Source organism: Neophocaena asiaeorientalis, unplaced genomic scaffold (assembly GCF_003031525.2).
Source record: "Neophocaena asiaeorientalis asiaeorientalis breed wild unplaced genomic scaffold, Neophocaena_asiaeorientalis_V1.1 scaffold397, whole genome shotgun sequence".
Classification (NCBI taxonomy): Eukaryota; Metazoa; Chordata; class Mammalia; order Artiodactyla; family Phocoenidae; genus Neophocaena; species Neophocaena asiaeorientalis.
The window spans coordinates 136,846-148,865 of record NW_020173231.1 but is presented as its reverse complement, the minus strand read 5'-3'; the positions used below and the strand labels follow the sequence as shown (position 1 = coordinate 148,865).

Here is a 12,020-nt window from a genome sequence, read left to right as displayed (position 1 = left end):
TGACATATCCTTTAAATACTGTTCTAAGAAAAATTGGCAATTGAGGTAGCTTCTTAATATTGAAGAATGCATTGCAGTGATAATTTGGGTTGACATAGTTCTAGAGCTGTGGATCAGGAAACTTTGAATGGGTGTTCTGTGTGGGCTGCTCTCTAAGCCAGGCTGTATGCCAGTTGTGAAGGCTGATAACAATTTGTATTTCAGACATGGAGAATAGCATTTTCTCAGTCTAACAGGTGGAAAAGAGAATCTGATTAGTTAAGGGACATGTAGTACATTTTTTTTAACATCTTTATTGGAGTATAATTGCTTTACAATGGTGTGTTAGTTTCTGCTTTATAACAAAGTGAATCAGTTATACCTACACATATATCCCCATATCTCTTCCCTCTTGCATGTCTCTCCCTCCCACCCTCCCTATCTCACCCCTCTAGGTGGTCACAAAGCACCGAGCTGATCTCCCTGTGCTATGCGGCTGCTTCCCACTAGCTATCTGTTTTACATTTGGTAGTGTATATATGTCAATGCCACTCTCTTACTTTGTCCCAACTTACCCTTCCCCCCACCCCATGTCCTCAAGTCCATTCTCTATGTCTGTGTCTCTATTCCCGTCTTGCCCCTAGGTTCTTCATGACCTCTTTTTTAGATTCCATATATATGTGTTAGCATACAGTATTTGTTTTTCTCTTTCTCACTTACTTCACTCTGTATGACAGACTCTAGGTCCATCCACCTCATGTAGTACATTTTTTAGGTTAGGAATCAGAGAAGCTCCCTAATTATTATTTCCCACCCCAAAGATTAAGTGTACAAAAGAAATCAGTCTAGAGTGGATCACTGTTCTAGCTGTTTCCTCAGCTACCTCTTCAGCTGAACTTTCTGGGTTACCCTGAAACTTGGGATCTTGGACTGACTTGGCCTTTTAGCCAAAGGAGCTGGAAACCTTGGCAGACACCCTGTTGCATTCTCACCCATACTTCTTATCATATCGAAACATCTTGGCTTTGGTGATTCAGTGTAAAAATTCAAAAATGGCTTTTTAAAAAAAATACGTCAGAGGATTCAGTGGACTGGAGTGTGGTGGATAAAATTGATTAATTCTATGTATTGATCTCTGCCTTTATTGATGGAGAAATTCTGGGAAGTGAAACCATCCTCCCAGAGAGTCCCATTGTAACCCTAGGAGTAACTGGCAGACAAAGATGGGACCCAATAATGGACTTCAGTGAAGTGTCTGTCCTTCACTTAGGAAGTTAATTTACAGAGAAATTGTCAGGAGATCAAAAAAAGCAAAGATATCCTTTTTTTTCTTTATGAATTTTGATCAGTTTAAAACCTGTTTTCCCCTAAGAAAATTATACCTTTAATATTTTTCTATCAGAAATAATAGGTGAGTGATATTTATAAGAACTTCCTTTTTACAATTAAAAATTATTGGTGCTGTTAAGTAATAAACCATATAGAGAGATATGAAGCAAAAGTTAAATCTCCCCTTCATCACTTCAGACACACCCTTCTGAGATAGCATGTACTAACTGGTGTATATATTCTCAGATTTTTCTATCGTTTCCCCCCCCCATACATGTGAAATGTATAGGCTTTCACATAGGGCTTTAAAAATGTGCTCTACTCAACATTTTACTTAAAAATTTTTTTACTGATGTATTCTTAATATCTTTTCAGGAGAATACATATTGATTTAGTTCATGTGAATAGCTATAGAACATTCCAAGTATAGAACAGATCATAATTTAGTCAATTATTCCTCTGTTCATGTAGATACTATCTGATTCCTTTCTTCCTCCTTTAACAAATCTGCCCTGGTAAACATTCCTGTATATACACAGATGCTGCATCATACACACTTAACTTACAGGAATACAAATATATCTGTGTAGCAAAAAGTAAGTAAAGAAAGATTGACAGAGTAAGAAACAACATGAGTGGGAGTAGGTGGATAATTCACCTACCACCCCATTCAGTAAACTACATTAGGACACAAGAGCGGTGTCTTCGCTGTGAACGTTGTCATTCTCAGTTTCCTTATGCTTCTTTTGGTGTAAGCACCTCAGAGTTGGAATGGGATTTTAATGTTTTAAAGTATGTGTAGGTTTTTATGGCCACCAGCCGAAGCCAATTACTTCATAGGTGTCCAGCCAAACAAATAGCAGTCTGTTCCAACACTGGAGGAAAAATTGGTTTGTGTTGGTACTTACTGAGAGGATGGCATGTCTGTCTCCAATGTGATTGCCTCCTCTGTGATTTCCAAGGAAAGAAAAATTTATAATACCTAATAATTAGAATAAAGTTACGTAGTAATTAGAATCTAATGGTCCCTGTAAGCTGCAGTTATTTTGTTTATACTTAAATCCTATATTTGTAGAATGTATTTTTATTTCCAACTTACTACTATGGACTCTTTCAAAACATCGAAAAAAATATTACAGGTAATTGTATAAGGAACCTCCATGGACCCATCAATCAGTTTCAACACTTAGTAACTCATAGCCAGTCTTGTTTTAGTTACACCTCACATCTCTTGTCTTCCTGTGTACATTTTAAAGTAAATCCCAGAAGTCATATAATTTCACATAGGGTACCTTCATAAAAGTATAGTTGTTCATTTTAATTGCATCTAGGTTACTTTCTTAAAATGTTACAGTGATCTACACTCCATCAGCTGTACCCTTTTCGAAAACCACATTCAGTATTCACTCTGATAGGCCAAAAAAGAAAAGGGCATCGCTTTCATGGTTCTTTTGATTTGCAAGTATTCTTTTTGTTTTTTAAGTTCCTAGGCAATTCTTTTATGAAGATCAAAATGATTTTATCCAGCCTTTTTTCTATCAAAAAAATCCTAAGGCAATAAAAATGAATCCAGTGATGTTCTTACTGAAATCCATTATATCAGTATATTAATTTGTGAGGGATTGGTGTTTGTATAATATTAAGTCTTCCCATCCAGGAATACATTGCTGCAGGTGTCATGGTAACAGCTGACCTCTCCCCCATCAATTCTCTTTCCTCTCCTCACTGGAGAATCCATCTACCCAATTGTCACTTTCTTCCACACTTGAAGGATGAAACTCAGACTCTGGAGGAGAGGCAGGCCTCCTTGCAGGTCTCAGGACTTCTTCCTTGAGAACTCTAGGTCCAAATATTATCATTCTTTTTTTTTTTTAATTCTTTTTTAAAATTTATTTTTGGCTGCATTGGGTCTTCGTTGTCGCATGTGGGCTTTCTCTAGTTGCAGCGAGCAGGGGCTACTCGGCGAGCAGGGGCTACTCTTCGTTGTGGTGCGCAGGCTTCTCATTGCAGTGGCTTCTCTTTTACGGAGCCCGAGCTCTAGGTGTGCTGTGGCACGAGGGCTCAGTAGTTGTGGCTCACGGGCTCTAGAGCACAGGCTCAGTAGTTGTGGTGCCCGGGTGTAGTTGCTCTGTGGCATGTGGGATATTCCTGGACCAGGGCTCGAACCCGTGTCCCCTGCACTGGCAGGTGGATTCTTAACCACTGTGCCACAAGGGGAGTCCCAAAATTTTATCATTCTTGTTACTACAATAGGCACAGAAAAGATCTTGTGATGGTTGGACCATGCTGCCATTTTCCCAGAGTCCTTATTAGCGCCTCCTAAAGGTGGGGTCTGAACAGTTAGCCACCACAATTGAGCACCTACTATATACCCCAGTTTGTTACTAGCTGACAGAGGTACCCCAGTAAATAAGACACACAAGTCCTTCTTCTCCTGGAGCTTATAGTCAAGCATGGAAGAAATCACAAAAAATGATTTGGTCAAAGCATGATGGGTGTAACAAACTACTCATATTGCAGCATAAGTTGTTCTGCAATTCATACAAAACTCTGCAAGTGTTTAGGTATTAAAGCCATGATACAGGGGGAAACGAGAGAGGTTAAGTAATTTGCCCAAAGCCAACACGGAATTCTATCCCAAGTCTTTCGTCTTAAACCCTGGACTCATTTCACTCTGCCAACGTATTTTACTGGGTTACTGTCAGCTGTTGCTGGCCCTTCAGACCCTCCTTTTCCATGTTTTTTAAAATTTTTGCTTTCTTATGTGATACTGAGTGAACACATGAAGAATAATTCTTGTTTCAATGAGAGTATGACTGAAGATCTAGTTCAGGACGTCAGCTTTGAGGTTCACATGATATTTGATAGAAAAATCCTTATCCAGCAGTAATTTTAAATAATTTTGTTTACTGCCTTATATAAGGTTAAGAACAATTTTCTTCTTCAACTTTGGAGAAAATATTTACTAGATGTTTCTCTTCATAAGATTTAAAACAACTTTCATAAATTCTTTATAACAGTAGTTAATGATAGGACATTTTAGGAAATATAAAATAGATAAAATGGTATATAATTGTTAGCATTTCTTAAAGTGTAATTATTTCCTTTTTTCCAGGAACCTTTCAGGGAATTTGTTTTCATCATTATCTCAAGGAACTTTTGATTATCTTGGCTCTTTACGATCTTTGTAAGTAAGAATTTTTCTCCTGTTTTAGTAAATATATTTTAGTGTTTTAAAATTAAAAAGTTATTATATGGCTTAAGAGACTTTATAGGAAAAGCTTGTGATTTTGCAATAATTAGAATCTCACTTGAGAACTTGCATTCACATTGAAAAACATACCATAAACCTTAATAATGTGTTTCAGGCTGGGACAAACCATTTTCTCCTTAGAATACTACTCTATCTCTCTAATTTGTATTTAAAGTAAATAAATTGGTAATTTTTTCTCTTTGTATTTCCAAATCAGAAAATATTTTGTTCAGCTAATTAAATTCCCGAAGTATAAAATATGCCTCCCTCCCTATGAAGAATTTATAGGGCTTCCCTCCCAAAAAAAAAAAAAAAAAAAAAAAAGAATTTATGGTTAAGACTATGTTATGCTTTAGTGATTTAATTTTATCCTGTAACTCCATCCCCCAAACTGAATTCACAACTTATTACTGACATTTCTAGGCATGCTTACATAGAATGCCTGCTTTATGAAGTCAGCGTAAGGTCATATTTACATAATTCTCTGTAGCTTTAGAACTGGCTGATTTTTTTCCCCCCAAAATACAGTTTTATTAAGTGCGAGATTGTATAGGAGTTACTTTTGAAGCTAACTGTATTTTCAGATAAACCTTAATATATTTCAAAGTATAAGTTATAATGATTTCTGTTGGAATTACAGTTAAATATAATGTTTTTTACATTTTTATGGTATATAACAACATATGGGCTTGAGTCTCTTTTTCCAGTGAAAAATGTCTTCCCTGCCAGATGTCTCTGTTTGATGTATGCTGACTTCTTCCCTTTTTTCCCTTCCCTCCTCCTCATCTTTCGTTTTCTAAATTTATCATTTCAATCTCATTTAGCAGTTTTCATTGGGATGTAGCTGATAGATTAGGCGCTCACGGTGCTTCTCCCCATGGCAGACATATGTATGTACTTCTAGAATCACACGGCATCAAACTCTATCTGGTCTTTTTGGTACTGCTACGGTTCTTATCCAGAAAACTGCTTTTTAGTGCAAACATCTCCTTTTAGTGGGCTCATGTCAGCCATTTCTGTGAAGTTTAGGAAATAAAGGCTGTAAAAATAATCTGGCTTTTGAGACCCTGGATAGCAGCAATGTAGGAAGCATTTTCATCCAAAAATTGGGCAAAATTGCCGGTGTTTATAACTGATCGTGCTGGAAACTGACCAGAAGTTGGTGCTTAGGAATTAGAAGTCAGCCAGTCATCCTAGTCAGATAAACAGGATATAACCATGTGAAACAGTCATATATTGCTGTATGTTGCCAGAACTAACAGAGTTTGCAGGTATTTAAGCCAAGAACATGGCAGTGATGCTGGAAAAGTTGGGGAAGGCTTCAAGATCCAGTATTTGTGCCACAGACTTGATGAAAGGGTAACAGTTTGATAGACACAAAGGATGGGGATGTGGTATTCCAGTACCCTGGGCTTCAGGAGTTTGTTACGTAGATGAGGAATAGATTTTGTTCACGTACCAACGTTGATTGAAACTGGAGTCACTGCCCGAATCAGTGGGGAAGGGAGCTGGGGTCAGGCATTTGGCGTCATCTCAAGGGAGAGGAGACCATAACCAGTCTCCTGATGGTACAGTATGTGCCGTAGCATGGTAAGAGTGAGCAGGAATGTGCTTGCCACCCAAAGGGTAAAGCCAACATAAAGCAAAAATGCGATTTAATTCATTCACTGTAACCTCTACATTGCATTTTGTATGCTACAGAGAATTTCAGACTGAGTATCTGCTGTGTGATTGTAACATACTGTGGATGCATCGCTGGGTGAAGGAGAGAAACATCACGGTACGGGACACACGGTGTGTTTATCCTAAGTCTCTTCAGGCCCAGCCAGTCACAGGCGTGAAGCAGGAGTTGTTGACGTGCGGTAAGGAAGACAAACTGAGAAAGGGTTAACTGTATTTTACTTGCTCTCTTGTTTTTCCTGACAAACTGCAGAGTTCTGTTTACACATTGGGACTGATTACAACTGTCAGTCTTCATGGATTTGATAATATTTCGTTTTTGCTGACAAGTCAGCTGGATTAAAAAACATTTTTTCGATTGGTGTTTAAAGTTCTTAGGTTCTGAACAGCTTTCTTTATGAAATCCAGTTTCAATAAATAGTATAGATCTTCAGATTTTCTAACAGCAAATCGGGAATTTGTTGATAGTAATAAAATCTCAGGATACAATCACACTTTTTGTTGGTGGGATGTGAATTGATACAGCCTTTTTGAAGGATAGTTTGGCAATAGGTATTGGTGTTCTTAAAGAATTGATACAACTTCATATAGTAATTCTGCATGTAGGGGTTAATTCTTAAGAAATCATCAGCCATGTGTGTAAATCTTCAGACTTTGTGAACATATCCTAAATTCTCAAAACTAGGGCATTGGTTTAATTATGGCACATCAATTCAGTGAAATAGTATGCAGCTATTGAAAATCATGAATTTTAAGAATATCTGAAGGCTTGAGGGAAATAACACATTTACCATGTGCTAAATGAAAAACAAAAAACAGAAAACCAAAAACAGTCCTTAAAATGATAGAGGTAGGTTCTAGTTTAGTCTTTGTGTTTGAAAATAGACAACTGTATCCGTTTTTTCCATTTATTTTTATTATCATTATTGTTTCACATGTAAAATATGCTCATTGGATTAAAGATTTATGAAAAGAAATAATGTGTACATATATCAAATTACCTTGGTGTACACTTTAAATAACTTACAGTTTTGTCAGTTATACCTCCATAAAGCTGGGGGAAAAATGAAAAACTAAAAGAAGAAAAAAAGCCCATACTTAATTCTTATCACTCATAGGTAGCTAATGTCAAGGATACCTTGGTGTATCATCTTCTATACCTTTTTATTATGTTTTGTCCAAAATATCATACTCTAATGTTATTTTGTAACCTTTTGTAACTGGAAATGGTGTAAACTTGTTTCCTCATCATATAAGAGATGCATACCAATCCATTATGTAGATGTGGCCATAACTTTTATTTTTTCTTTGCAGAGATGTAGCCATAGCAATTTCCTTATTACTGCAGATTTAGGTTAATAATTTCTCACTCTATAAACATTAAAAGGATTAATTTCCTTGTGTACATCTTTACATATTAGCTATTTAGGATAGAATACTACTAAAAGTAGAATTATTACGTTAGACAAAGGGACTAAATATTTTAAAGGCTTTTAATGAGCCAAGAGATTTGTGTACATTTTTGCATATGTAGTTAAAATTTCTTTTATTTTTCTTACTGGAAGGAAATATATCAGCTTTGTAAAAGTTGATATGAAATGGTTTCATTTAAATTTTACTTAACGGTGTTTTCATCTTGGACCCTCTTAATTCAGTTATAGCTTTGTTGATACTAACATTAGAATGCTGATTACTGATGAATTTGTTTTTCCATTTTTAAAATTTCAATTAGAATTTCTATAATTTTAAACTTTGGAGTGTGAATATAGTATTGTATTTGTTAACTGAGTCTTTATTTTACTGTCTCTAGATCCTCCCCTTGAATTACCATCTTTCTACATGACTCCATCTCATCGTCAAGTTGTGTTTGAAGGAGACAGCCTTCCTTTCCAATGCATGGCTTCATATATTGATCAAGACATGCAAGTGTTATGGTATCAGGATGGGCGAATAGTGGAAACTGATGAATCCCAAGGTATCTTTGTTGAAAAGAACATGATTCACAACTGCTCATTGATTGCAAGGTAAACTTTTTTTAGATGAGAAATTGTCTCTGTGGATTTTATCATTTCAGAATTGTACTGTTCAGTTAGAATTTGAATGAATATGTTGCCTTCTTGCATTTAGAAAAGAAAACTTCTGACATTTCTTTTCCTGATTGTTACTTATCTTCTAAAATTAAATAGCTATCTTTTCCATCCAGTTTTGGAGGAAAAAAACATAGGATAAAAGGGAAACACTGTTTAAAAGTGAGAGACTTTTTGTTTAAAGTCTCAAGAGGAAAAAATGTAAACTTTTAGTGCCATACTTAATTTCTGACAATTTCCTGCTACTAATAAGCTTAGAATTTCACTTTTGGGAATCACCTAATTTTCACTGTCTTAAGATTAATGTAGCATTTTAAGATACTTCCTTTTTTCACCCCACTAGTATAAAAGAATATAACACCTGTCAACCCACGATTGGTGCAAGCACAGCAATAGTTAATTTGAATGAACTTAAAGTACAAGAAACAGGATAAAAATAAATATGTTATCACATCATATTTTATTTTGGTAAAATCTTAATATGTAGGTATTGAATTTTCTCTTTCCTTCTCTCTGCCTCTCTCTCTTTCTGTCTCTGTATCTCTCCAAGCCTTTTTCCATCTCTCTCTGTCTTTCCTTCCTACCAATTTCATAAAGATAGACCTCAGCTTGAATATTGAAGAGTAGATCTGTAGTTTCTCAACTCTCTCCTGGGGCACTTTAGGGTAGTATTACAAAAGCATCATGAAAAAATTACCAAGAAACTAAAAGCTGTCTGAGTTGAGACTCAGGTTTGGGAATTTTGAGGTTCGAATATTCTATTTTAAAATATTTCTTTCTCTTCTGAGATTTCCTAACTGTCTGTTAGAAGCATATTTTCATTCGTGTCTTTTAACTTTTATAGTAGATACCCTTAAATCCTTGCTTTCATATTCCAGTATCTGGGTCATCTTGGGATCATCACCTTGACTATTTTTCTTATGAATATGGTTTATATTTCCCTATTTAAAAAATATTTATATGTCTGGTAACGTTGGATTGTATCCTGGACATTGTGAATAATTTGCTATAGAAAAGTAGACAGAGTACAGCTTATGGGACAAATCTGGCCTATGAATGTTTTTTTATAGTTTTAAATGGTTACATTTCAAATGGTTATAAAAGTACCTACATAATATTCTCAGTGTTGCTTCTTGGTCAGCAAAGCCTAAAGTATTTACTATCTGGCCTTCAAAGAAAAAGTTTGCTAACCCCTGACTCTGGATTCCTTTGTATTCTTCTCAAGACAGCTAGTTTTGTTTCATTGAACAGTTACCTTGGTTAAATTCAGACTCCTAGAGGCTTTTCTGTATTAGGCAGCCACTGAAATCTGCTTGGTGTTTGCCCTGTCTGCATGGAGGTCAGGGTCAGTTAAAGAGCTGGGTGGATTTTATATGCAGAAGTTTGGGCTTCCAGCCAGGCTCCTTTCTACCTCTGTCCTCTGACTTTTCAACCAGTAAGATTTTGAGTTTCTATTTGATTAATGCCTGCCCTTGGGCAAAAACCATTTAAAAAATTTCCTGGTTACTCCCCACTGCCATTCCCTTCTTCCTACTGTCAGGTCCTCTTTGGTTTCTGCTTGCTTTGGATCACTCTCCATGTGTTCAGATAGTTATCATTTTGTAGTTTTGTTCACAGCTTATAACTAACTGTTAATTGCAGGGAGGGTGGTTTGATAGGAGCCACTCTGCTATTACCAGAAGCAGAGTCTTTTATTAGGGGATAAGATTGTTAGGAAAGTTTTTTAAATGTTCTTTGCACTTAATATTAAGTTCTAGTGAGAAGATTCTAATTGTTACATTATTTTTACTGTGTGATAATTTCACAAGTGTATACATATGTCAAAACTTACCAAATTGTATATATATGTATTTTTTTGGCTGCGTTGGGTCTTGGTTGCCGCGAAAGCTGCGGCGAGCAGGGGCTACTCTTCGTTGTGGTGCGTGGGCTTCTCATTGCAGTGGCTTCCCTTGTTGCGGAGCACAGGCTGTAGGCGCTCGGCTTCAGTAGTTATGGCACGCAGACCCATGGGCTCAGTAGTTGTGGCGCACGGGCTTAGTTGCTCCGCGGGATGTGGGATCTTCCCGGACCAGGGATAGAACCTGTATCCCCTGCATTGGCAGGCAGATTCTTAACCACTGTGCCACCAGGGAAGTCCCCAAATTGTATATTTTAAGCAGTTTATTTTCTGAGTAGACAATAATTGACATATAATACAACAATAAAGCTTTAAAAATGTAATAGAACCCTTTTCTGAATAAAAGAGCCTTATTTTTTTTTAAATTTATTGAAAAGTATAGTTGATTTACAGTGTTGTGTTAATTTCTGCTCTACAACAAAGTGACTGAATTATATGTATATTATTCTTTTTCATATTCTTTTCCATTATTGTTTATCACAGGATATTGAATATAGTTCCAAGAGCTTTAATTTAACTCTTAAATTTTGTAGCTGTAAAGTAACTAGATTTACTTTATAAATTTATTTCTGTAAGTCATGTTTAAATTAATCTAAATTCCTTTAGCATTACAAAAAAATTAATTCTAAGGATAGCAACTTCACCTAACATTTTTTTGTTGGTAGGGACACTTACCAAAGTGAAAATCTTTCATATGAAGACTGAGAAGTCCTTTACACAGAGTTAATCCCAGAATAATAAAGAAGTTGTAGGAAAAGGAAATATGTGGTTATTGGACTGGTTTACCTTATACAGCTCTTGATTCTTCATTGGTCTCCTCATGTCGATCCTTTTAGTAAGAATCAGAGTTTGTATTTTTCCTAGACACTGAAATTGAAGCTACCTCCTTCTCCTTAAATCTCCTAATATGTCGTGTTGAGGATTCCTGAAAAATTTATTCCGATAATTGGTTTTAGACATTGAAGGTATTGCTAAAAGTTGGGTTAGGACCGTTTTCCCCAGAGGGTATGCCAATGTGTCCTGGGGTGCCACAGTGTGTTAACGGAGGTGCTGTGTGGTATTATAAGTGTTTGAGCATAGTGATACTGGACATAAGTGAGACACGACACAGCTACCAGCTCCAGGCAGTTAGGGTGTTGAATTTACATGATGCTGCATCCCTTTTGCTGGTGCCATACTTTAGATAATGGGATTTTGACAGTTACTATGGTGCAAAGAAAGTAGTGTGTGAAAATAATTTTTGAACAAGGAATTATGGATATCACTGTTTGATCTGTATCTAATGTTTGATTAATTTTGGAGTGCCCAATAGGCATGCACAACCCATTAGGAAGTAGTTGTGGTTAAGAATGAAATGCTTATTTTAATTGATGTGTGTTTTTTTTCAAATGGCTACTAAGTTATTAGGACATATATACACAGTTTTAGGATTGCATTTAGTCACTGGAACCACCCTAGGTTTTTTTTTGTTTTTCTATTTTATTCTGTTAATTGCATTTTTTTAACATCTTTATTGGAGTATAATTGCTTTACAATGTTGTGTTAGTTTCTGCTGTATAACAAGGTGAATCAGCTCTACGCATACATATAACCCCATACCCCCTTCTTCTTGCATCTCCCTCCTACCCTCCCTATTCCACCCCTCTAGGTGGTCACAAAGCACCGAGCTGATCTCCCTGTGCTATGCGGCTGCTTCCCACTAGCTATCTGTTTTACATTTGGTAGTGTATATACGTCAATGCTACTCTCTCACTTGTCCCAGCTTACCCTCCCCTGCACCGTGTCCTCCAGTCCA

General features: G+C 36.3%; 1 protein-coding gene across 1 annotated transcript in view; it reads left to right on the top strand.

The window, feature by feature from the left end:
- The window catches only part of ADGRA3 (adhesion G protein-coupled receptor A3), a 118,010-nt gene that overhangs the window by 52,689 nt on the left and 53,301 nt on the right, over window positions 1–12,020 (top strand). Inside the window, exons 5-7 of the mRNA XM_024745560.1 lie at window positions 4,424–4,495; window positions 6,263–6,423; window positions 8,052–8,265. Coding sequence (XP_024601328.1) covers window positions 6,309–6,423; window positions 8,052–8,265 — 329 coding nt within the window. The 5' untranslated portion in view covers window positions 4,424–4,495; window positions 6,263–6,308. The remainder of the gene's footprint in view (window positions 1–4,423; window positions 4,496–6,262; window positions 6,424–8,051; window positions 8,266–12,020) is intronic.